General features: G+C 34.9%; 2 protein-coding genes across 3 annotated transcripts; both read left to right on the top strand.

Moving 5' to 3' along the window:
• On the top strand, positions 691–5,961 carry LOC109351323 (origin of replication complex subunit 1-like). Of its 2 annotated transcripts, XM_019592771.1 has the most exons (17): positions 691–896; positions 948–1,698; positions 1,996–2,131; positions 2,522–2,674; positions 2,782–2,922; positions 3,010–3,161; positions 3,241–3,340; positions 3,459–3,581; positions 3,659–3,820; positions 3,910–3,967; positions 4,140–4,318; positions 4,416–4,530; positions 4,614–4,684; positions 5,077–5,172; positions 5,282–5,358; positions 5,489–5,572; positions 5,668–5,961. In XM_019592771.1, exons 1-17 carry the CDS (start codon positions 734–736, stop codon positions 5,732–5,734), a joined length of 2,628 nt encoding a protein of 875 aa, XP_019448316.1. In that variant the 5' UTR covers positions 691–733; the 3' UTR covers positions 5,735–5,961. The 2 variants fall into 2 exon arrangements, with proteins under 2 accessions (XP_019448316.1, XP_019448315.1); XM_019592770.1 differs by having other exon boundaries at positions 691–1,698.
• LOC109351322 (xanthine dehydrogenase 1-like) lies at positions 12,092–24,647 on the top strand. The gene is made up of 14 exons (XM_019592769.1): positions 12,092–12,294; positions 12,573–12,672; positions 12,757–12,865; positions 13,158–14,642; positions 15,584–15,826; positions 17,069–17,383; positions 18,253–18,492; positions 19,496–19,780; positions 19,902–20,123; positions 21,098–21,259; positions 22,063–22,197; positions 22,722–22,958; positions 23,517–23,690; positions 24,172–24,647. The coding sequence occupies exons 1-14, from the start codon at positions 12,150–12,152 to the stop codon at positions 24,412–24,414; spliced, it is 4,095 nt and encodes a 1,364-aa protein (XP_019448314.1). The 5' UTR covers positions 12,092–12,149; the 3' UTR covers positions 24,415–24,647.

Genomic DNA, 26,483 nt, shown 5'->3' with positions numbered 1-26,483 from the left:
AGAGGTTCTATATCAAGTTTAACAGGTTTAGGCGGTCAAATTGTCCGAGTGTACTAACTAATTTAATACATAATTAATATTTTTATCAATAAATATATAATTATATTGGCATAACATTTCTCAATATTTTTTATACCGAATTAAAACAAAAGATTATATTAGTGTTCCATTTTTTTAATTTTAAGTAAACCGTCTGGTTTACTTCCCGTGTTATTCCAATTTAGAAAGTTTAACACGGTCGAACCGGAATTTTTGCGGTCCAACTCTCATTTGGTTAAGACCGCAAACCATAGTCATTTTCAAGTCTAGTAAATGGTCAAACCGATTGGACCGTCTACTACGGTTCGATGCTCACAATATTAAGTGCATCAACTATCATTCATGTTTAATAATAATTATTTTTTAAAGAATGAATATAAATGATGTATTAACTGTTTATAAATATTTACACCGGTAACGAAGGTATATTACACTAAAAAAATTATACAATGTATATTTATAAATTTATTATAATATACATAAAATATTATATCAATATAAATGACATTAATTAACATCCCAAATTACAGAAATTGCTTTGACCGTGATAAGACCTTATTAGCCTCAGAAAAAGAAAACGAGAGGGAACATTTGGCGCCATTTCAAGTCGTTACTTGGCGCCACAATGGATATAAAAACTTCACACACTTTTCTCCAAAACCCTACCTTTTCATTCTTCTCTCTTCTTCCATCAATGGCTCCTTCAACTCCAATCGCACCTCTTCCCACTCCTTCAAAAACCAATCCCCACTCTCATTCCCTTCTCCCGCGTAGATCCACGCGCCGCTCCCTCAATCCATTTGCCACGCCGCAAAAGGAGAGTTCCACTGAGGTCGTTGAACCGTGTGGTGTTAACGGTTCGGTTACTGAATTTGGATCTGAGAAATTGGAGCGGAGAAGTGGAAAAGGTTCGGTTCGACTGTCGTTGTTCGATGTGTTGGTGGAGCAGGAAGGAGGTGAGAAAGCAGTTGATAAATTTGAGTCTGGAGGAGAGAATGGAAAGGGTTCGGTTATTCGATCGGTTGCGAAGAAGAGGAAGCGGGAGGATGCGGGTGATGGTGAAGGAACGGTTGATAGATTTGGATCTGAAATATTGAAACCAAGAAATGGGAAAGGTTTCGATGAGATTTGTTTCGGTACTGTGACGCCTGTTCAATCGGAGAAGAGGAAAAGGAGGAAGAAGGAGGAGGAGGGTGAAGGTAAAAGAACAGTTACTAGAGCTTCGGCTTCACGAAAAGGGAAATTGAATTTGAAATTGGAGAAGAAGGGGGAAAAGAGTAAGCCTAAGAGGCGTGTGTATTACAAGAAGGTGGTTTACGACGGGGGCGAGTTTGGAGTAGGGGATGATGTGTATGTGAAGAGGAAATATGGTTTATCCGACGAGGATGTAGATCCTGTAGTGGAGGAGTGTAGGATTTGCTTTGATTCTGGAAGTGAGGTTATGATTGAATGTGATCATTGCTTAGGAGGGTTTCATTTGACGTGTTTGAAGCCGCCATTGAATGAAGTTCCGGAAGGGGATTGGATGTGTGGGTTTTGTGTGGATCTTAAGATGGGTAAGAAGGTTCAATTTCCACAACCTCCAGAGGGAAAGAAATTAGCTAGGACGATGAGGCAGAAGCTTCTTGCGAGTGATTTGTGGGCTGCTCATATTGTAAGGTATATATTCTATTCCCCAATTACATGAAATTGCATTGCTTTTCTATTATTATGGACAGTAGATTAGATAAAGCTAGCCCGGAAGAGATAAACCAAGAAATTAAAGGTGTTCCATTAGGAAGGAAGATGTAAATTGTTTGTTTATGGATACAATTTAATATATAAGGTGTTAGTGTCATTTGATTCAACACCCCTTAGTCGGCAAATGCTTGTTTTTATCGTTTTTTTTCTATTGCTAGTTATGTTGCCATGCATCAATTGTTTTTGTTTTTTTTAAATTTGGTTTGATGTGTGCAGTATATGGAAAGAAGTGGATGGCAACTATCAGTGTCGAGTACGGTGGTATACAATTCCAGAAGAGACTTCTGTTGGGAGGCAACCACATAGCCTGAGCAGGGAGCTATACAGAACAAATGATTTTGCAGACATTGAGGTGAGTGCTCGAAGATGACTGTTTTGGATGTTAATGTTATCTACTACACTAAAGTACTTGCATGAGTGAAAAATTTCTGTTGAATTTCCTATGTGTCATGCTTAACAAATTGAACATTTTGATGGTAATTCTTTAATTTTTTCTGCACGCCTTGGTTTGTTGTGCTTTATCTTCTAGAATAGTAATTTGAGTTGACTTGATGATAGCAGTCAATAATATGGACTCATTTTTTATTTCGAGTAGATTCTTTAATAGTTTTTGATATCTAAATATCTACAATAACATAGGCATTTTTTATTTGCCATTATGGATCTTATCAATTTATTACATGCAAGATTTATTTCACTTATCCTACTTTAGTTCATCATAATGTTTTTGTGTTCACTGCAGATGGAATCTGTCCTTAGACATTGCTTTGTCTTGACCCCCAATGAATATGCAAAGGCTTGCGGTGCAGGCGATGATATTTTCTTGTGTGAATACGAATATGACATCCATTGGCACAGTTTCAAACGCCTTGCTGATATTGAGAATGAAAGAGAGGTAATCATGTCATCATAAGATAGGAAAAAATATAAGAATTTTTCTTCTCATTAAAGGACTTACCATTTCGCAAATCTAGTACTTATTTGTTTGTTCTTGCATGATAGGATGGTCATGAGACTGACAGCGACGAGGATTGGAATCTTTCCAAGGAGTCAGACTCTGATACAGATGAAGATGTTGAATATGACGCGGAGACTATTAAAAATACACAATCCCAGCCACTGACAAGCCATCAATTAGCTGCGGTATGAATATTACTGTCCACTTTTTATTCATGATTTTTTTGGGCATTTGTGATTTCCTTCTATTAAATACATCCATGAATGATGCAGAATCTTCACAAGGGAAGGTTCTTTGGGCTTCAGAAGATAGGTACAAAGAGAATTCCACAGCATGTAAGGTCTCACAAACAGACTGATATCGAGAGAGCAAAGGCTACACTGCTGTTGTCATCATTGCCTAAATCTCTACCTTGTAGAAATAAGTATGTTAAAATTTAAAATTACTTTTTTAATATTTTTATAGCTCTTTGAAGTTACTAATCAAATCATGATTTTGTATAGAGAAATGGAGGAGATATCTACATTTATTAGGAGTGCTATAGTTGATGATCAATGTCTTGGGCGTTGCCTCTACATTCATGGTGTTCCAGGAACTGGCAAGGTACTATTAATGTATCTTCTAGAACTAATGTCATTGTTTCTCTAGACCAATGTTGATTTACTTTATCTTTTGCAAAAAGTCTTATTTTTCACTCATTTTATTCATTTGTATTTTGTAGACAATGAGTGTACTATCAGTAATGAGAAGTTTGAGGTCAGAAGTTGATGCAGGACACATCAGACCGTACAGTTTTGTGGAGATTAATGGGCTGAAATTGGCATCACCGGAAAATATTTATAGGGTAGTTAATGGTCTATACTATTTTTTTCCTTCATATGACACTTTTGTGGTCATGTTATAGTTCTGATATTCTTGCAGGTCATATATGAGGCATTAAATGGACACAGGGTCAGTTGGAAGAAGGCTCTCCATTTCCTAAATGAGAGATTTGTAGAAGGGAAGAAAACTGGAGAAGAGGCTGACCGGCCATGTATTTTGCTTATTGATGAACTTGATCTTCTTGTAACCAGAAACCAGTCGGTAACTACAAATCTTTAAACAAGAAACTTGTCATTAGATCCACAATCTTCAATATATGGAATTACATTGCCATGAACCTTTTATAACAGGTTCTATACAACATTCTTGACTGGCCTACGAAGCCACATTCCAAACTAATTGTAATAGGTAAGACAAAGTTCTTATCATTTTTTAGTATTATGGTTTCCCAAAATGATGTATAGCTTACAAGAGCGGGGAAACAAGAATCCATATAATTATAACTTATAAGTTAATAGCAGCAATGATGGCTTTGTTGACACCAAGAACTTATGGCTTCTTCATAATTTGATGAATTCAGGGATAGCAAATACTATGGATCTTCCAGAGAAATTACTTCCTCGTATATCAAGCCGAATGGGCATACATAGGCTTTGTTTTGGCCCATATAATTATCAACAACTCCAAGAAATCATTTCCAGTCGCCTCAAAGGAATTGATGTATTTGAAAAGCAAGCTATAGAATTTGCATCAAGAAAGGTTGGCCTCTGTCATTATGAAGCTTGATTTCCTTTATTCTTTCACATACTATCGACACTTGTTTTGGTCTATAGCTCATTGATCTTCAATTATCCAGGTTGCAGCAATCTCAGGAGATGCACGTCGTGCTTTAGAGATGTGTAGGCGTGCAGCTGAAATAGTAGATTATCGTATGAAGAAGCTAAATTCAAATCCAGATTCTGTTACCATAGGTATATGAACATCTCTTGTATGCATGAATTCCTTACTTTTTAGGTAGTGCTTACCCACTAAGTCATTCGTTTATCCTCTCTAGGTAAGGGACTTGTTGGTATGGCAGACGTTGAAGCAGCTATTCAAGAAATGTTCCAAGCACCTCATATTCAAGTGAGTTTAAATTTGCATTGTGATTATTTATTTCTCGATTCTAAAAGTTCCACCCTCTGCCAATGCTATAGGATGTTTTAGACAGGTGACTAATGAAAGTTAAGCTAGTAACAAGTGACCAAGTTATTGAATACAAATGTTGCTGATGCATTTTAGAATTTAGATATATATCTATACTCTACCTAATAGTAAACCTTTGGTGTTTCCTTAATTAACGAATGTTGCATGTTATAAAATAAGAAATGTATGCTATTGCTGTTATTTATGTATAAAATGTTTTGCAAAATCCAATGAAATAGTTGCTTGGTACATTATAATCATTTTTTATATTATTTTACCTGGAAGAATGATGCTAACATTTTGTCCTACATTGTATTTCTTTCTTTTTGAAGGTGATGAGAAATTGTTCAAAACTTAGCAAAATCTTCCTGACTGCTATGGTGCACGAGCTTTACAAAACAGGAATGGGAGAAACCACTTTCGAAAAGGTTTATTCTCATTTAGCATGAAAGCCATACATAGAGAACTGCACCTTCAAACCTCAATTAGCATTACATGATAACATGAACTTAATCTGATGTTATTTTGACAATGCAGTTGGCAATGACGGTTTCACGTCTCTGTATCAGCAATGGAGAAGAGTTTCCTGGATATGATACTCTCCTCCAAGTTGGGTAAGAATCTTAATTTGTTCTTTTCCCTCTATAAAGACAGTATTGAACTGCAGTGAACATAAAGTGTTTGTGATTTACGCTAATTATATGTTGATCCAATTATGATGTCATTTTCCCAATTTATTTGCAGCTGTAAGCTAGGCGAATGCAGGGTTATTTTATGCGAGCCGGGTGCGAAGCACAGGTTGCAAAAATTACAGCTTAACTTCCCGAGGTTTGTTCTCAACTAAATCAATTTATTTGCAGCTTACTTTCAAGTTTGAACATTCAATTCATTAATTTGACTGGTTTGATTATATTTTGTGACAGTGATGATGTAACCTTTGCTCTAAGAGACTGCAAAGATCTACCTTGGTTGTCCAAGTATCTAATGTAGGATCTGCATTCTAAGAGTAGAACAATTCCATAGAGGGGATTGCAAATGTTTTTCCCATAACCACCATGTGTCAAAAACAATTTTGCACTCATTCATTCATTCTTTGATCACATCATAGCTGTTATAATTTCTGGCACTTCAAAATGTAATTATTAGAAACTATACCTTTTGTGCCATGGAAAGTTGAGAATGTAATGGAAGTTTTACTTCCCCCCTTAAAGCATGAAAGTTTTGTTGGACTCATTTAAGCTCATAATTATATATAAATATTAATTATATAAAATTTTATATTTATATATATGAATAACCAATTTTAGCCCAATTCTATATTGATACAATTTTTGGGTTGATTACAATGAAATACCTCAATGAAGAATAGTAAGGATCTTAAGTTATCACCTTCAAGAATAACTTTAACAATGACTCATGTAACTCTTCTTCCTGACAAGTCACAAAACAAAAAATGCAAAAAAAAAAAAGTATTAGGTTGAAAACATACATGGGCAACTTGAGAAAAGAAGATAATGCCATAGACTAGGGCAATTGTTTGGAGAATCTAAGTTATAGACACTTAGCTAAAGACGAGAGGTTAGGATAGGCACATTGGAGCAATTTTTGTTGTTACAAAAACATCAAAAGAATTTCCCAATCAACCTATAGTGGGCCAAAATCGTGTGTTTAGCTATTATCCTCAAGATGACAATGAGACTTGTCATATGGATTACCTTAAAAGAAATGCTTCTTTAAGCAAATTACGACAGTTTTGATGAAAATGGAGATATTATGTATGTCAATGATAGTTAAAAGGAACCGCTTTAGTCGAATTTGTTAATAAATACATAGTCCCAAAAAATCATGAATAATACTTTTCCATGACCTTGTGCCTCACGTTTTTCAAAATTCTTTAGGACCTCGCGCATGATGTATTTCAAAATTATAGTTTTCATGACCCTGTGCTTGACGTGTTCAAAAATTATATTTTCGAGAACATTGTGTTCGACATACCTCAAGATCACACTTTCTAGGACCTCGTGGCTAACATGTCTTAAAGTCTTACTTTTCAGGACCTTATGTCTGATATATTTCAAAATTATACTTTCCAAGACCCCGTGTTTGTTGTGCCTCAAAATCTCACTTTCCAGGACTCGTGGCTGACATGTTTTAAAATGTCACATTCCACGACCATGTTCCTAACGTGTATCAGAATCATACTTTCCTAGTAACTTGTGCGTGACATGTTTCAGAATTATATTGTCGAGGACCTCATGTTTGACATGCCTCAAAATCATACTTCCGAGGACCTTGTGCTTGATGTGTTTCAAAATTACTCTCCAGGACCCTGCACCTAATGTATTTCAAACTCTTACTTACCACGACCTTGTGCCTGCCGTGTTCCAAAACAATCTTTCCAAGACTCCGAGTTTGATTAAAATTAATTTCTAAGTTTCGACAATACACCAACCTACATCCTTGACTTTATCTTTGAGTATCCAAGTTTCAGTAGTACACCAATATGCGTCTTTGGCTTCACCTTTTTTCTAAAAATTTCGGTAGTACACCAACAAACATCCTTGGTTTTATCTTTGGATCTCCAAGTTTCGACAACACACCAACCTGCATCCTTGGTGTAACACCGTGTTTTTCCGAGCACGTTTAATTGAGTAATTAATTGTTAATGAATTAATTATAGAAATTAATCAGTAATGTTTTAGGCTAAACCTTAGTTGAGTTTTAGCCTTATATTATAATATTCTTGCTTGTCCTATTTTTTCAAGAATTTTGGAGAATAAAAGTTTCCGAGACGATTTCGAGTCGTTTTATCGAGTTTTTGCCCAGTTTTTGAGTTGCATAACTCGGAATCGAATTCCAATTTCGCCGCTGGCTTCGAAATATTATTTTAGTCTAAATAGACACCAAGTTTGCCCGTAACTCATCTCTAGGTATTTTTCACCTCGAAATTCAAGTTTCGACATTTCGGGCAAAAAACCTAAATCAATAGATCGTATATTTCCGAATGAAGTTACCCAGTAATACTCGGGCACAACTCAATTGCGAAATCACGTCGCATCAATCAAGTCGGAGTATTGATCACATCATGGGTCAATGACTTGTCAAACAAACAAAGTCAAATCTTCCATAATCCCCTAAATCACTCACCAAATCTTCTCACTCCACCACCATTAAACACATCACCTAAGCTAGTCTAAAGCTAGATTGTCTCTCCTTAATTTTCAGATTTGAGAGAGGGTGATGCTCTCCTATAAATATCTCACTCCATCCTCTCATTTTTACACTAATTCTCCTAAAGAAAGTTAAGATATTCTTTCTCTTTTTCTCTTCTCCATTTTTCTCCACATACACATGAGAAAATCATGATCTCTTAGTATGTTATTCATGGAGTTGAGTTTATGTTTGTTTTCTTTAAATATTTTGTAAGTCGTGACTAAAGGGGATGATAATGAAATTTATATGAATCTTTGTGAAGTTTTTGACTTATGTAAAACTTAAAATTTCTTCCTTGTTCTTAGATAGAAAAGCTATATGTTTGGACAAGGTTAGATGAGTTTATTTGCTTTAGAAATATTGGAAATTATTGTTAGTATTTGAATGTGTTTAAAGGTGATGATTTGAACATCAAATGAACCTTTATTGTATTTAAGAAAAGTTTATGTCTATTCTTGAAAGTTCAAAATGTTTATGAGTTTTGTTGAAATGTTTTTATTTTTAAAAGGTATTATGTGTAAAAGGTTGTTTAGCATATGTTATTCTTTGATTTCCAAGTTAAAAGTAATGATTTGGGATAAAAGATGATTTACTAAAGTCTTGACTTCATAAACTTAAAGTGTTATGAAGTTTTGGATAGTAAAGTAGTAAAAGTGTTAACTTATGATTTATAGTTCATGACTATGAAATCAACACCTATTAACCCTTGATGTTATCCTAATATTTCGAGGTGTTGAGATGATCATGAAATTAGTTGTGTTTTCTTTAGTAGCATACTTTAAATGAGGAGATTGACCTAAAAAGTCTTGACTTTATAAACTTAAAGTGTTATGAAGTCTTAGATAGAAAAATGATTTAAAAGTGTTGATCTTGATTAAGTTAGCTTACTTTAAAGTGGTAAGATTGACTTAAAAAATATTGATTTAAAAGTATTAATTTTGTTTAAGTTGGCTTACTTTAAAATGGTAAGTCTAGCTTAATAATCTTACTTAAAAATGTTAATCTTAATAAAAATGTTTTACTTACAAAAGATAAGTTTTATGAATAGTTATCATTACCGGAAAAATGTAATGAAGTGAAAATACATGTCTAGAAAAGTTTTGTCTCAGGAAAGACTTGGTATTTAAGTGTCTTTACGACCCACCTCTCTTTCCTGGGAACTAACCTGGTGTATATTCATAGATTATGACATAATTCCGTTATAAGTTTTGTTAAAACTTTACTTTAGAAAGTGTCATTGTGTTGTAAGACTTTCAATAATAAATGATGATTCAAGAAATACCTAATCTTGAATCGGATGAATGAAAGCGATTAAGTTCATTTTAGATCGAAGTTTTATTTTCGAGTAAAATGTTATTTCGTAAGAATAATAATTATCGAAGTGACATAATTAGCGTTATTTTGATTTTGGCGTGATGAAGAGTTCGAGAAGAGAACTGACGAATTAAGCTCACCTGAAATCGAGGAAACAATCTGCACGACACACTCAGGTGAAGGAGAAAACATCGTGACATAGTGGTGTCCGAATATGCTTTAGGACCTCCAAACTCCCTTACAAGTTTGAAGTTGTTTTGGGTATTAAGAAAGTTTGTACTTAATCAATTGTCTGTTTTGTTTGTATTAAGTACATCAATATTTCTTATGCCGAATTATGTTAGGTTATGTTTATGAATGAAGATTCCATGATTATTCGTGTTTAATATTGCTCGAATAACTGTTCTAAAAATTATATGTATGAGATAATTATTAAATTCAATGCTTAAAAACATGTGTTATAAATGAGAAAACTTTTCATTGAGAAAAGAAATTTAACTAAGTTTCAGGCTTTTCTCGCTTGCGCGAGATAACTCTCGCTTGAGCCACATGTGCCTTATAAAAATGGTGATTCTCTCGCTTGAACAAGACATCTATCACTTGAGCGAGAGGGCTCCATACAGACAAGACTTCTTAAGTCGTCTGAACGATAACTCTCACATGTGCGAGAGTCTAATGGCATTTTTGCCATCAAGAATTTATTCACTTCCAATCTTATTCAATAAAACCTAAAACACCTTTATTGGAGATAATGTTCTTTCATTAAGTAAATGTTGTAAAGATGAATAATTATATGAAATTCTTGGAAATGATACAAAAAGAGTTGTCATATCTAAAGTGATGTATGTAAAGAATTGTATGGTCAAGGACGGGACCCGCAAGTGTTATATTATGCCCACGCAGCGAGATCGTCTGACCGTAAGAGGCTTGGCTTGAGAGCTGTCTAGGGTGATTCAACGATGGTTCGTAGTGGTGCCGATGTTTATTCTCTATGGTTTAAATGTTATGATCAGATCACACTAGAAGCATTTACGATGTGAGATGTCTTAGGATAAACATATCGTTATAAAAGATGAATTAAAAGATTTAATTTGCTAACTTCGGTTAGTGGTCATATTCATTATGAATAATGAAGTAGTGAAGAGGAAATTTATGGGATGAACGAGCCCCGAGATTTTGAGAGGGACGGTGATTCGTCAGCAAAGTCTTGAGAGAGAGTCTAGGTGAGACGAGTCTCGTGTATTCCTGGATGAGGTATTCTGTTGGATCGGATAGTGCTCACAGCGCAAACTAGACGATCTCTAACAACCCCTCTTTGCAATCAAGATCGTTGAGAGGGATGCCCAAAAAGTGTTTGATACGACACCATCCTGAAATGGACAATTCCATTGGAACAAATCGATCCTATATATATATATCCTTGCGAGGAATAAGTTTTGGTGCGATGAGATCGACTTATTATGGGACCTGTACTCTCAGTTATTTCTGAATAGTTATTGAGAGGATAATGGTGTAAGGATGGTGGACATATGCATAGCATGCATACCTGGTATTTATCAATATTGATTCTAAAATCATAAGTTTTATACTTCATTCATAATTAATACATGCGTGTATGATCATATGGTATATTTGTACTTGTTCTTTGTCTTGGGGTGATATTATGTGTAATTCCATGACGTGAATGATAAGTTTTTCATTAGATGTTTTACTCCCCCTCTTTCTTTCCGGTGTACTCGTATATATCCATGTTTAGATGGACAGATCAGCAATGATCAAAGACTACCGATTTACCATGTCCCAGGAGGGGGCATGGAGCGTTGAAGGAAACATATACACCTACGCTAGTCCCTACGACCTGAAATTGAATCTCGTATGTGATGGCTCTGTGTTGCATCTCCCGACACATTATGCAGTTCGGGAAGCATCGTTCATCCTACTAGAGTGAAGGTCCATATTTGTCGGTCCATCCGCACCAGCTGAGGCACGAGGCAGATTGGAGGTTGTCAAGACCTGGCCCCAACCAAGATTATCATCTACTGACTCAACGCTACATGACCTAATGTTTATTTTAAAATAAAAAGAAAAAACGAGACATTTCTCTTTTGTTTTATTTTATTCTGGTTCAAATTTTTTAACTATAATAAAATGAATTTGGATGAATTTACTTTTCTTAAATTTGGATTAATTGTAGATAACTTTGTGAATGCTGATTTTATTCCACTAGGGGTATTATGGTAATTGTTATGATTTTCTAAGGTCATTAAATACTTTTAACCAATTAGTGGCATTTCTAGAATTTTCATGGTGTTGTAAATTTGGATGACAATTTTGTCAAATTTAGGATGTTAGCAACTTTTATATAGAAATAAAGAGGAAAGAATCTCTTCATAGAAGAATATGATTTAGCCAATAAAATCATGATAGATGTTCTATTTAAAAAAAAAATATTTGTGTAAAAGAATTTAATAGAATACATGTCATGATTTCAATGCTCGAATGACATAACTTATTTCCAAATAAGTTGGAGAGAGACCGCATCCACTATTCCACTTTTTGTACTACTCTCATTAACTATGATTGATTGGAAAAAATATTTAAAATTAAATTTTTAATTATTAAATATTTTTTCGACTAACACATAATTGTAACATAAAAATTATGGGATAACAAATAACAAATGTGCTCATTTAAGAGAGTGGAGGATTCAAGCCATGACATGAGTATACTTATTATGACAGAAAATTAGAAATAACATTACAATATTACCAAATTGAGTTTTTACCTGAAAGAGACCCAGAAATATAGCAAACTGTTTTGGGTTACTTATATTAGAAGAACCGCCTTAAAACGAAGTAGAATATTCGTTCCAAAGAAAATGAAGTCGTTGAAGAACGATGAAATGTTAGAACAACAATCGAAGATTCCATCGAACGAAAACGAAGCTATTCTCTATGTTAATGGTGTTCGTAGAGTCTTGCCCGATGGATTAGCTCATCTCACACTTCTTGAGTATCTCAGAGGTATCTATCAATCTATCACTTCCTCTTTCATGTGTTTGCTTTGATATTTTTTATTATTTTAATGAAATTGAAGTAAAATATCTGAATTCACATGATTAACTATTCGTTATTTTCATATATATATATATGATTCTGAAATTGAAGTTTAATATCTTTATTAGGACTAACATATTGTTAATGATTGGATGTTTAAATCAATTGATCGATCCGAACGCATGATAAAGAGTTGTGATACACAGAATAGTAAAATTTTGTAACTTCTTTTTTTGGCATAGAAGATGTAGGCCTGACCGGAACTAAGCTAGGATGCGGTGAAGGCGGTTGTGGAGCTTGCACCGTTATGGTTTCTCATTATGACAGAAAACTGAGGAAATGCTTGTATGTGTTTTTTCCCTCATGCCTTGTTGATTTAATGCCATTAAGTAACATAAGACTTATTTTAGTTTGAATATATTCTTCCAGACACTATGCTATCAATGCTTGCTTAGCACCTCTATATTCGGTAGAAGGAATGCATGTGATTACAGTGGAGGGTTTGGGAAGTTGCAAGCGTGGATTGCACCCCATCCAGGTCATACATGCACATCCTATTTTCTTTTATCATGCTAGTGGACTTGGTTTTTTTGACAGAACATCGTAGCATTGTTTGATTCATGCAGCTGACCCTACCTTGTGGAAAAAGGCTATGATTGTTATTGTTGTTATGGTTGTCCTTTTGGCGTTTGCTATTGTTTTTGAGTATCCTTTATTTGTTTGGTTGTCATGTTGTGATGCATTTATGGGCTTAGCCTATGTGTTTTCTCCTTATTTTTAATTTGGATTTACTCGTCAATACTCTGAACCTACCCTTGTAATCTCTCCAGGAATCGTTGGCACGTAGTCATGGTTCACAATGTGGATTTTGTACTCCCGGTTTTATCATGTCCATGTATGCATTATTGCGGTCAAGTCAAACACCACCTACTGAAGAGCAAATTGAAGAAAGCCTGGCAGGAAATTTATGCCGATGCACCGGTTACAGACCAATACTTGATGCATTCCGTGTCTTCTCCAAAACTAACGACATCTTATATACTGGGGTGTCTTCATTGAGCCTTCAGGAAGGCAAATCTATTTGCCCATCGACCGGAAAACCGTGTTCATGTAATTTAAACGATGTGAGTGATAAACGTGTAGTCAGTGATGATAGATATATACCTACTTCCTACAATGAAATAGATGGGACCAAGTATACAGAAAAGGAGCTTATTTTTCCTCCCGAGCTATTGTTAAGGACACCGAACTCCTTAAATTTGACTGGGTTTGGTGGACTAATGTGGTTTCGGCCTTTAGCACTTCAACATGTATTGGATCTAAAAGCCAAATATCCCAGTGCGAAGTTGGTAATTGGTAACACTGAGGTGGGAATTGAGATGAGACTAAAGAGAATGCAATATCGGGTTCTGATTTCTGTTATGCATGTGCCAGAACTAAATGCTTTGGATGTAAAAGATGATGGATTAGAGATAGGTGCTGCAGTAAGACTATCTGATCTCTTGAATATATTCAGAAAGGTTGTAAGTGAACGAGCTTCTCATGAAACTTCGTCTTGTAAGGCCTTTATTGAGCAACTGAAATGGTTTGCCGGGACACAGATAAGAAATGCTGCATCAGTTGGTGGGAATATATGTACCGCCAGTCCAATATCAGATTTGAATCCTCTCTGGATGGCTGCTAGAGCAAAGTTTCAGATTATTGACTCCAAAGGAAACATCAGGATGGTAATGGCAGAAAATTTCTTCCTAGGTTATCGTAAGGTGGATTTGGCAAGTGATGAAATCTTGCTATCAATATTCTTGCCTTGGAGTAGGACCTTCGAGTTTGTGAAAGAATTTAAGCAGTCTCATAGAAGGGACGATGACATTGCAATCGTAAATGCAGGAATGCGTGTTCATGTTCAGGAACATAGTGAAAAGTGGGTGGTTGCTGATGCATCAATTGTTTATGGTGGGGTGGCTCCATTTTCACTTTCTGCGACAAAAACTAAGGAATTTCTCATAGGAAAGACTTGGGGCCAAGATATGTTGCAAAATGCAGTAAAAGTCCTACAAAATGACATATCACTCAAGGACGATGCTCCCGGTGGAATGGTAGAGTTTCGGAAATCTTTGACTGTAAGTTTCTTTTTTAAATTTTTTCTGTGGGTGTCTCATCAAATGGATGGCATCAAAGAGAGTATACCACTTTCCCATCTATCTGCTGTGCTCCCAGTCCACCACCCACCAGTTGCAGGGTCTCAGGACTATGAAATCATGAAACATGGGACAGCTGTGGGTTCTCCTGAGGTTCATCTATCTGCAAGACTTCAGGTTTGTCTTTGAGCTTGTATGGTAAAATCACATCCCAAGTTTAGCAATTATGCATTCTTCCCTAATTTGTTGTGAAGTGTTATAATCATTCAAGCATACTTGCATCTTCTTTTTTCCTGCTTCTCTTGCAGTTTAACTTTCAACACATGATATCATGAAGGATTTCAATCCTTTTTCTTATCTCTATTATAGTGGAAATTGAAACTTTGGCATGGATTCGTACCATGTGATCCTGTAAAAAAGTCACATGTAAAACCTGATATGCATTCTCAAGAATACCTTTGTCTCTACTGCCCCACATATCATATGCAAGTTGCAACTTCTATGTTAGTCATATCTCCTTTTCCTTCTATTAATCTTATGTTTTGGCATGTTAAGAATACAGAATTGATAATGGACGTAGACCTAGTTTCTTACACAAAAACAAAAAGCTTCAGTACCAAATTCCTTTTTGTTGGCTGCATGATTTTTGAACTAGGAGTATAGGAGATCCTTACATTTCCTATTCAATTGCTCGTTTCCTCTGTAACCTGCATTCTCAAGAATACCTTTGTCTCTACTGCCCCACATATCATATGAAAGTTGCAACTTCTATGTTAGTCATATCTCCTTTTCCTTCTATTAATCTTGTGTTTTGGCATGCTAAGAATACATAATTGATAATGGACGTAGACCTAGTTTCTTACACAAAAACAAAAAGCTTCAGTACCAAATTCCTTTTTGTTGGCTGCATGATTTTTGAACTAGGAGTATAGGAGATCCTTACATTTCCTATTCAATTGCTCGTTTCCTCTGTAACCTGCACATTTATCAAAAAATTGTTTCACTTGATATATTCTTACTCTTTCAATTATATTTGGCATGTGTGGTCTCTTTCATCTAAATGTCTTATTATGTTCAGTAGAATGTTTGGCTACATTATTAATATAACATATATTCAGGTCACAGGAGAAGCAGAATATGCTGATGACATACGACTACCTCCTAATGGTTTGCATGCAGCCCTAGTTCTGAGCAAAAAACCCCATGCCCAAATTCTTTCAATCGATGAGTCAGGGGCGAAGTCTTCACCTGGATTCGCGGGATTATTTCTCGCCAAAGATGTACCATGTGATAATATAATTGGACCAGTTGTTGCTGATGAGGAGCTTTATGCTACGAAATATATCACTTGTGTGGGTCAGGTATATAGCTTACTGAGTAGTATCTCGATTTTGACTTGTTTATAATTTTGAGCTGGAAGAGATAGAGGGAAAAGAGTTATCCTGCTTCCTTTGTTTGGCATTCAAGTCCATATATTCTTAATTATGGAGTTCAAAATACTTGTGTTGGTTTATAGTCATGTTAGTTGGGCTTCTATGGATAAAGTCATTAATAGGAAGTATTTGGGATGTGATAGGAACATTAGACTTCAGGTTGTGTATCCTCTTCCATTTTTCTTTCAAAGTGAACGGGGAATCACATGGTCTTAGGGCCCTGGGGGGGATGAGCCAAATTAAACCTTTGTCTCTGTTTCTCTTTACTGTTATCATTCATGTTCAAGTAGATGTTGGTTCTTTTGTTAATACCTTGTCTCTCTTGACATTCTTTGAGGCCATTTCTTGTCTTGAGATTAATTTGCCAAAAAGTGGTCAGTAGGGAGTAACTGTGGACAAGTCAATTTTTTATCAAAATTGTCTCTTTGGCATGGTCAAATTCTCCATCAACCTCTCACTTATCCTGGTATTCCTTTGGCTGGTTATCATTGTGCCTTGTCCTTCTGGGACCTGTTGAGTTGTAAGATTCTGAGAGGCTAGATTGTTGGAAGTGTTTTTTTTTCTTGGGTTGGCAAGAGCACATTTATCCAGTTGTGCTTGTCTAGAACCCCCAATATTTTTTTCTCTGTTTTCTGAATACCCATGGCTGTAGCTTAGAAAATGTATAGTTATATGGGATCTCCTTTGATCAGGGGCTGGGGATTCTAGTAGAGGCTACCTAATTTTTGGAAGTTTTGTTGTACATTACTTTTTGAGGGCGTGCCTCAACCCAACAGCGAGGTTGCGAGTTCAAATCCTGGAAACAACCTCTTCATTTGCAAGGGTAGGCTGCATGCATCTACACTTCCCAGATCTCACTAAGTGAGAGCCTCGTGCACTGAGCCACCTTTTATTCATCTTTGCACATTGTCACCTTTTCTGAGGCTTTTCCAAGACTTTTTGCTCTGTCTTCTATGCACAATTCTCCCGTTTGTCGATTTTTTTCTCAATAACTTTTCTTAGAACATTTTCTGTTTTAGAAGGTGTCACGACAAAGAGACTAGTGAGCCTGAGTCTCAGCTCATTTTACTTGACTCAATATATACATCCTTTTGTTTTTTACTCTAGAATTTGGACTCTTGGATCATTGTGAATTTTCTCTTGTAAATCCTACTTTCTGTATGTCTCCAGGTTATAGGAGTAGTTGTAGCTGATACTCATGAAAATGCAAAGATAGCAGCAAGTAAAGTTCATGTTGAGTATGAAGATCTCCCAGCCATCCTGTCAATACAGGATGCCATCAATGCTAGAAGTTTTCATCCCAACACAGAGAAGTGTTTGAGTAAAGGTGATGTTGATCAATGTTTTCTGTCAGGTCAGTGTGATAGAATAATTGAAGGGGAAGTTCAGATAGGAGGTCAGGAACACTTTTATCTGGAACCACATAGCAGTGTGATATGGACAATGGATGGTGGAAATGAAGTTCACATGGTATCATCGACTCAAGTAAGTTAGGTAGTTTTGAAATGAATATTAAATTTATATTATATGTATCGTTTGAAATGAACACTTTTGCTTGCTTTATTGCATCAATTGCTTTTTGGAAAGATTCAACGATGTATACCTGAAATACGTAAACATCTGTATGCAATTGTGTTCAGAGATGCAAATCAGTATAACGATGATTTCAGAGTCATAGAGTGAACAAACAAGTGGATATTCAAGAATATGACTCATTGAATATGATTCTATTTTGGCAACTTGGTCTTTTGCACAGTTAATCTTTCACAACCACTGCATGTTATTTTGTATGATGCACAACTCTAAATGGGACACAGAGGGGAGTATACTATGATGGGAGTTGAATAAAGGGCTTGTTTTTATGTCAGAAGTTTTCCTCTAAAGCTCTTTGTACATGCAAATAAATTTTCCTCGGAAAAAACCATGTAAGAGCCAGTGTTCATATGGACATATTGATAACTTTATTTTATGACAATATTGGCACTGAGAAGGATTCTCAAATTAGACAACTTGAGAAAGAGGATTATCAATATGCTCAGATGGTTCCCTTCCTCCCATGTTGACTTGATGGTGGAAAATGGTTGACCATTTATATTCCTTTTTTATTCTGTTACAAGATAATTGTGAGAGCTGGTATTTTCTTCATCTGTCTGTTGTGTTATGCGTTGACCTATGGAAGGAATTAATTATATATTACTTATTTACTATAAATTTTTCATTACTATTATAACAATTATGGGGAAGGACATTGATTAGGTCCAGGGATTGTGGTGTCGCAAATGGCACTGGCTTGTGTTACCTGTAATTTGTGGCTTGAGAGAATTGACTGTATTAATAATATTGTGTTATTGCAGGCACCTCAGAAGCACCAGAAATATGTTTCTCATGTTCTTGGCCTTCCCATGTCAAAGGTAGTGTGCAAAACAAAACGAATTGGTGGCGGATTTGGGGGGAAGGAGACAAGATCAGCCTTTATTGCTGCTGCAGCTTCAGTCCCATCATATCTGTTAAACCAGCCTGTAAAAATCACACTGGACCGAGATGTAGACATGATGATAACTGGGCAACGCCATAGTTTTCTAGGGAAGTATAAGGTACATAGCTATTTAAGTTGGTTTAACTAGTTTTTTTCCTTCATATATCAATAAGTTATTGTAAAACTAAATCCTTTGAAATGCCCATTTTTTTAAAAAGTATGATAGGCAGAACCTATGCACTCTGTTGTATCCATAATTTTGAGTTTGAAAATAACTTTAAATATTTCTTAGTGATTTATTGATATTTGACGTGGTGGCACATAATAGACTATCTAATAGCCTACTTTTTCCATGTTGTGATTTCATTTGGCCCTTGTCTCAGTTTCTCACAAGAACTTAGCCCACTAGATGTGGGTGGGCTAAATAGATTAATTTATACCATTGAGCTCAATCAAAAAACAAAATTTCAGTAAGCCATCTAGAGCAATTTTTTTCACTATTCCTTATATTTTCAGATTTCCTTCAATCTTCCTCTACCCTTTTTTAAACGGACTATCTTCCATGTGATCCTCCATTTTCAGTGGGTTCACTATTGGTCTTCTTAACAGAAACCAAACCACCTTAGGAGAGTTTTCATCACCATCTCCTCAGCATTCTTATCTCCATCACACTTATTATTCTGCCCTTGTTGATGCTTCATTGCCTAATATTCACTACCCCAGAGCATTGCTGGTCTTGTAGCAATTATTTCTGCATTTCCTCCACCCGTCATTGTGTAAGATAGATCCAAGATAGCTAAATCACACTCATACTTGATGAAAAAAATCTTTGATTCCAAAGCCTTGGTCTACAAGTCAAGCCTAGAATTCACTCCTATACTCTTGACTCATTAACTGGACTATATTATCCCACAAAAAATATTGAGGCAGTACCTCTCACGTAGCCTAGTTTGCACAAAAACGTAATGTAGTGTTGGAATGAATTAAATGGTGTAAACAAATATGACAGAGAAGGATAGTCAACCTTGCTTGGCTTATTTCTCATCCTTGATTTGGTATATCATGGTATCTTCTTCATTTTTCATGTGGTTGAATACTAAATGAGACATTATTTTATTCAGGTTGGATTTACAAATGAAGGGAGGGTGCTCGGACTGGATCTTGAAATTTATAACAATGCCGGAAATTCACTGGATCTCTCACTTGCTATCCTTGAACGTGCTATGTTTCATTCAGATAATGTGTATGAAATACCTAATATGAGAATAATTGGAAGGGTCTGCTTCACTAATTTCCCTAGCCACACTGCTTTCCGTGGATTTGGTGGTCCTCAAGGCATGCTCATTACTGAAAACTGGATCCAAAGGATTGCTATGGAACTCAAAATGAGCCCAGAAAGGATAAGGGTAAGATATAAACACAGTTTATTCTCTGTCTACTTCTCTAGTTTTATATCTGAGATTTTACTGCCATACCACTTGATGTTGCATTTTCCCATCAATCTTCGTAAACCGAGTTTGTTTATAGGAAATTAACTTTCAAGGTGAAGGATCTGTTACGCATTATGGCCAGCAACTTCAGTACTGCACATTAGCCCAGCTATGGAATGAACTTAAGTTATCCTGTGACTTTGTGAAGGCACGTGAAGAAGTTGACCAGTTCAATGCTCTTAACCGTTGGAAGAAGCGTGGCATTGCTATGGTTCCAAATAAGTTTGGTATATCCTTTACAACAAAGCTTATGAACCAGGTAATACTTCAATTTATCCGTTCTTTTTGTTGAAAAAGGAAAAGTGTGGTTTCAACTGAGGTTGGAGGAATTCCAGGGAGGGATAAAGGGCAGTTTGTGAAGATTGTCTTTGATGTTGTTGTGGAAACAATGTACCTGACATAAGACTGTGTAGCTGCTGTTAGGGAGAGGTCCAGAGCATGTTTCTAAATATATATCTCATTATCCTCATTAAATTTCCACTTCTTTTCCCTTCATTTTTTGTGTGTGTTTCATTGTGTACTACTAATCATCAAGCTTTCTCTAAACAAGTATTTAACTAAAACTTTTCTGTATTTTTGTAGTCTAGCTAGGTAATATGCTACTATACTTGAAATAGGTTAAAAGGTTACTTATCATTTAATTCAAGTCTTTGGTCCCTTTAAGCACTAGCATACTTTCTACCTCTCTTGATGCAGAGAAAGTAGATAGAGAGAAACTTTTAAAGAGAATTATGGTTAATAGTTGGGGGAATGAAGTAGGAATGAGAGGATTATGGTGTAGGGTTATAAACCACTTCAAATCTGAAAATATAGCATACAATGGCTGAATCGAGGTACTTAAGAGTAAGTGCTATCTATACTAGATTAACTGATTAAGCATATGTTACTAAGCCCAGCCAATACAAGTTCTATGATGGCAGTCATGCAGTTACTTCATACAATGAGAACGAAGAACTGCGTTAAAACAAAATAGAAAAAAATAACTCATAAAAAAGGAGAAGAGCTTAACAGGGTTAAGTTCTTAAAATTATAGTTTATGATCTTTTGTTTCAAAGTTCATTTGAGTGATAGGATATTGATCTACATTACTTGATTAGAAATTTTGCTTTATATTTTTGTGGAGCTTTTCTTTCAAAATGTTCTTTTGCTTTATATACCTTTTTTGTATTATGAAAGAATTGCATTATTAGAATTGTGATATTTATGCACTTCATATTTTCTTTATAACTATAGGCAGGTGCTCTGGTTCATGTCTATACAGATGGAACTGTTTTAGTTACCCATGGGGGTGTTGAAATGGGGCAAGGTCTGCATACGAAAGTTGCCCAGATTGCTGCATCAGCTTTCAATATCCCCCTTAGTTCTGTCTTTATATCAGAAACAAGTACTGACAAGGTAATAAGTTACTCTATGTAACTGTAAGGGTTTATGTTATTCTTCTTGGAAATCTTTCTCCCTAGATTACACTAAATAAGTAATATACTAATTTATCCTTCTCCTTGCCATTTTAATTTGGTTCTAGGTTATAAACTTATAATTTGTTATTTTAGGAGTTTTCATGAACTTTCTTCCAAAACAAACAGAAACATCAAATTCAGCATTTTGGACTTATGTTAGAGTATACTGTACTCATCTGTTAGCTAGTATAGTTTAGCTTAATAGTATCTATTAGTTTCTGCTAAATGTCTCTGTCTCTGTTAGTCAAAGTTAGGAAGTTAATATTAAGTGAAAGCTATCACCACAGCTAGCATACTCTGCTATATATAGATGTCCAGACACTGTTATAATCATCTTTTCAGAATATTCACTCTATTTTTTTTTTGTTTTCTGATAAGAACCTTGGGAAAGCCACATCACAAAAGCTAGCTGTTGTAGTAACTTGCAATTGGATCCTAACATTTTCCCACCTCACCAAATCATATTAACTCCATATTCCAGTTGGTAACTTTAGAAAGTTGCATTTTTTTTTTGCAAAAATAATGAAAAACAAACAAACCAACGCAGCATAATGTTTTTTTTATAACAAACTTTGTCAATGTTCTAAATAGTTTTAGAGCAGAACGAATACATATCTCGCAATGCTTTTTTGGTTCATTTGGATTACTTTTTCCCTCTCATCTTTTTCACCCTTTTGAATTTGGGACTGTTGTTTCTGATGCTAAATTTCTATGTTGCCCTCATGCTTGCTATAAAACTAGGTTCCTAATTCTTCTCCAACAGCAGCTTCCGCAAGTTCTGATATGTATGGAGCAGCGGTTTTAGATGCATGTGACCAAATAAAGGCACGCATGGAACCTATTGCTTCCCAAAATAACTTTAATTCGTTTGCCGAGGTACTCTTCTATTTGCAGTTTTTGCTTCTCATTCTAATTAGTGCACTCAGTGAATACCACATTTGTTCGTTGTATTTTATAGAAGTTGTTTTTTATGTAAATTTAATACTGATGCTGAGGAATTAGGAAGTCTGTGAAGAAATTAATGAGATTTTTAAATTTTTTGAAAGAAGAATTATTTTTTATTTTGCAAGATCTTGCATATTTTAATATGAATATCTTGAGTTTCATGTTGAACCAATAAATTACGGTGCTTATACTAGCGAGGATTGTATAAGAAAAAACATATCTCATATCCGGAATGCTGTTTTGTCAGCAATTCTTCTGTGTAAATTACAAGAAGCTTTTATGATTGTTGCTGTTGTTACAAACCGGGGAGAACATGTAAGGGTTGGGGTGCAGAAAATTTTCTTTTAAAGCATAGCACCCCCACTAAAATTATTCTTGTTCTGCCCTTGGTTAAAAGGAGCCCTGTGCTTGAAAATTATTGTCTGAACATGTTCTTCTTGTTTTATTGTTTTCAGTTAGCTAGTGCATGCTATGCACAGCGAATAGACCTTTCTGCCCATGGATTTTACATTACACCTGATATTGGCTTCGATTGGACGACGGGTAAAGGAATACCTTTTAGGTATTTCACTTATGGGGCTGCATTTGCTGAGGTGGAAATTGATACCTTGACTGGAGATTTCCACACCAGGGTTGCAAACATTATTTTGGATCTGGGATATTCTTTGAACCCAGCTATTGATGTCGGACAGGTCCTTTTCTTATATTCTTTTTTATTACTATTATTATTATTATTATTATTATTATTATTATTATTTCAAAATAGAAAAGGAACTTTATTAAAGATGGAGAAAGAATGCAAAAGAGAGGGCATGAATTCCTCTAAACGGAAATGAGAAAAATTATATAGAAAAGCCTCCATTATTCAGTCACTTCCTTATGTTTAATAGTAGTGAATAAATTTTGGCTTTAAAAAATATATTAATGGTGTTCACCATTTTATAATCAAAATTTTCACGACAGTTTTTTAGTTGATCAGAGATTGCAAAAGTTTATTTGATTTGGAGAAAATAATGTTCGTTAAATTGGCTTGACTTAAGACATTTCTTGAAAGTTTTATTGCAGGATGTTTAATGTTTTCTAAAATAAAAACTAATGTGGGTGACTTTTTTGTGGGGGGAAACTGAAAATTGTGTCGCTTATGTGTGGAAACACAGTATAAAACTCCTTTGACTTAAAACTTCCTAACTTTTTTCTCACTACTCTTGAAAATTGTATTTCATATTTTGTTTTGCTATTCCTTTTCACAGATTGAAGGAGCTTTTATTCAAGGTTTAGGTTGGGTAGCTTTAGAAGAACTTAAATGGGGAGATGGAGCGCATAAATGGATCCCCTCTGGATGCCTTTATACATCTGGACCTGGAGCATATAAAATTCCTTCTATAAATGATGTTCCCTTTAAATTTCATGTCTCACTTCTGAAGGTATGTTCCTCAATCCTAAACAGTTGTTAGTTCTTTTCTTTTGTATTGGTAAGTGAATTATGCATATGGAAATGATTCCCTCATACTACATTGCCTGGTGGCACACTCGAGTCACGAGCGTAATCCCTCACATAAGATTTTTATCAAAACATACTGCTACTGTTTACCTATTTATGTCCATTTTATGATAGAGCATGATGTGTTGTTCGATCCATGTAGGCGGCCCTACCTAATGAGCTTAAGGCTGCTGGTTCTCAAATATTGCTTTCGTATTTCTTTAACCTCATTTCCATGTTTGCATCACTCTGCGATGGTCGCCATCTCACTGATGAGTTGTATACTGTTTTAATAGTAGCATATGTCATCATGTGGCTGATTCCATGAAGATTTTGAAAGTTTTATCTGAAACATAAACTCATTTGTTAGTTACTATACATGATAGCATAAAACTTATTTTATTGTTGCGTTTGCTAACTGGCAGGGTCATCCTAATGTTAAGGCCATCCATTCATCTAAAGCTGTTGGCGAACCTCCATTTTTCCTAGCATCGGCTGCGTTCTTCGCCATTAAGGATGCCATCAACGCTGCAAGAGTTGAGACGGGGCATAATGGCTGGTTTCCTCTAGATAATCCTGCAACTCCTGAGAGAATTCGGATGGCTTGTTTAGATGAATTTACATCTCCCTTTGTTAACTCAGATTTCCATCCCAAACTTAGTGTTTGATGCTCTACTTTTTATTCTCAGGATGATTTTCTTAGAATATTTTTATGTGAATGCTCACAAAAAATGTGTAGCTATGCATGTAACACTTGATAGAGAATAATTTATTCAAGGGATCCAAATTCTCCTCTTTATGATGTACAACAATTATTGCACGGAATAAATAATATGGCAACTTTGTGGCCCTATCACATCCCTCTCTGACCTATATTGCTTTCTGTATTTGATTGCCATAACTAAGGGTCTTAATGTTAAATTACATTTGTATATAATCTATTGAGTAATGGAGTCATGTATGAAAAACCATCCAACTTGGTTGATTAGATTACCATTACATATTTTTAGTTGAATTTGTACTTCTGAGTTATATTACGATAGACATCACTTGTTGTCACCTCTAATAGTGGGTTGCGTTTTCCAAAGGAGACCTGTAATTGAATCACTCACAAGAGTACTATTTCTAGTGTTATTGGCTTCTTTTATTGAAACATGATAAAAGTGATGGGATAAGAGTTTGGTTTATCTTGTAAGAATATAGAGTTTGCTGATATATCATGTTTAGGCATTGTATTTTGTAGATGGGTGATGATGAACCGGGTTAAAGCTTGTCCCTTATCTGATCTAAATGTTGGTTGAGTTATTTTTTTTGAACTTAGATTCTATCCTAAACTGATCTTAAATATCAATCGGGTCAACCTTTAAATTCGAACCTAGACCCGATTAAATATAATGCATACTCATTTTAGATAATCTTCTAATATTATTTATTATTATGAATGTATAACTTGACCTATAAGTGATATATATTATTAATCATGTATATATGATGAAAAAGTTAGAGAATTAATGATACTTCCAAACAAAAATGTATCATTATTTTGTACATATTTGAATAGGGATATACTTTAGATTAAATCATACTTAGTCTCTATTCAACTCTAAATATTGACAATGTCTAATTTTTAAATCTGACCTTAGATCTAGTGAGACCCAACTTATTTAGATCTGATTATGATCAGGTCATACCGAGTGAACATGTGGGTTGAGTCCTGCTCCCTCAGGAGATGAATTAGAAATGAGAAGGATAAAATAATTTAATGATTTCCCCTTGTATCCTTTCAGTGTACACCATTACCATTATTACATTAATGTTATTGTTATTTAGTACGCCTCAAATACCAGATAGAATGAAATAAGTTATAATGTCTTCTCAATGCTGATTTAGCAATATGAGAAAAACACTAATAAGCTCGTTTGATGTCTAGAATATGATTACCATGATAGAATAGAGAGCATGATAAGAGAACTATCACATCTATTATAGTACTATATTAAAGAATTTCCTTAACCATTAAGTTGTATTGTTGTGAACTACCTAGATTGATTTTTCAATCACCCATTTTTAAATTAAGGATCTATTTGAAAGTTAGTTTTAAAAGATAATAACGAAGGAAAGAGAAAACTCCCAAAATTATAAAATAGATTTATAAAATTATTGTTAATTCTATTATTTCTTTTCACTTCCCTCTAAAAACAATTAACAAACAACACTAAACCCTTCTTATTTATATGGCCCATTATCATGTGGCTTTGACACATTATTGAAGATGGTGTGCATTTGCTTAAGAGCAATACTATGTGTACAACTACCTTATAAATATAATTAATATTAACACCTTAATAAAGGAAAATAAAGAATGAAAATTTGTTTCTCTCTCGTTTTTCCTCCACTAAAATAAACATGTTAATGTTAAATGCACAAATTAGTTAGACCATAACATTACACAAACACGAATAAGAAGTTGATATGAAGAATTATGGGAAAGGTATACAATTTTTGTGCACACTTTTTTATACATATACACAACTATTAATCACGTACCTATTTTTTTTTTAAAAGTAGTAATTTTAGGAAAAATAATTATAAAGCAGGTATAAAAAGGAGGCGAGAAAAATATATCAGGAATATCACTAATCACAGGAAGAAGCTGCTGCAATAGTAACAAATTTAGTTGTCCTTTTATTCACTGTTACGATAATATTAACCAGTTTAGTGAAGACACAGTAAAAGT

The sequence above is a fragment of the Lupinus angustifolius genome, chromosome LG06 (genome assembly GCF_001865875.1).
Source record: "Lupinus angustifolius cultivar Tanjil chromosome LG06, LupAngTanjil_v1.0, whole genome shotgun sequence".
Classification (NCBI taxonomy): domain Eukaryota; kingdom Viridiplantae; phylum Streptophyta; class Magnoliopsida; order Fabales; family Fabaceae; genus Lupinus; species Lupinus angustifolius.
Note: the sequence above shows the minus strand (reverse complement) of the source record. Positions and strands in the feature narration are given on the sequence as shown.

Excerpts from the sequence above, each read along its gene's own strand:
- LOC109351323 (XM_019592770.1), top strand. The coding sequence starts at position 734 with ATGGCTCCTTCAACTCCAATCGCACCTCTTCCCACTCCTTCAAAAACC. Across the intron at positions 2,675-2,781 it reads ATATTGAGAATGAAAGAGAG|GATGGTCATGAGACTGACAG; the intron begins GTAATCATGTCA and ends CTTGCATGATAG. Across the intron at positions 3,341-3,458 it reads GTGTTCCAGGAACTGGCAAG|ACAATGAGTGTACTATCAGT; the intron begins GTACTATTAATG and ends TGTATTTTGTAG.
- LOC109351322 (XM_019592769.1), top strand. The coding sequence starts at position 12,150 with ATGAAGTCGTTGAAGAACGATGAAATGTTAGAACAACAATCGAAGATT. Across the intron at positions 15,827-17,068 it reads ATATCACTTGTGTGGGTCAG|GTTATAGGAGTAGTTGTAGC; the intron begins GTATATAGCTTA and ends GTATGTCTCCAG. Across the intron at positions 18,493-19,495 it reads GTTTTCTAGGGAAGTATAAG|GTTGGATTTACAAATGAAGG; the intron begins GTACATAGCTAT and ends TATTTTATTCAG.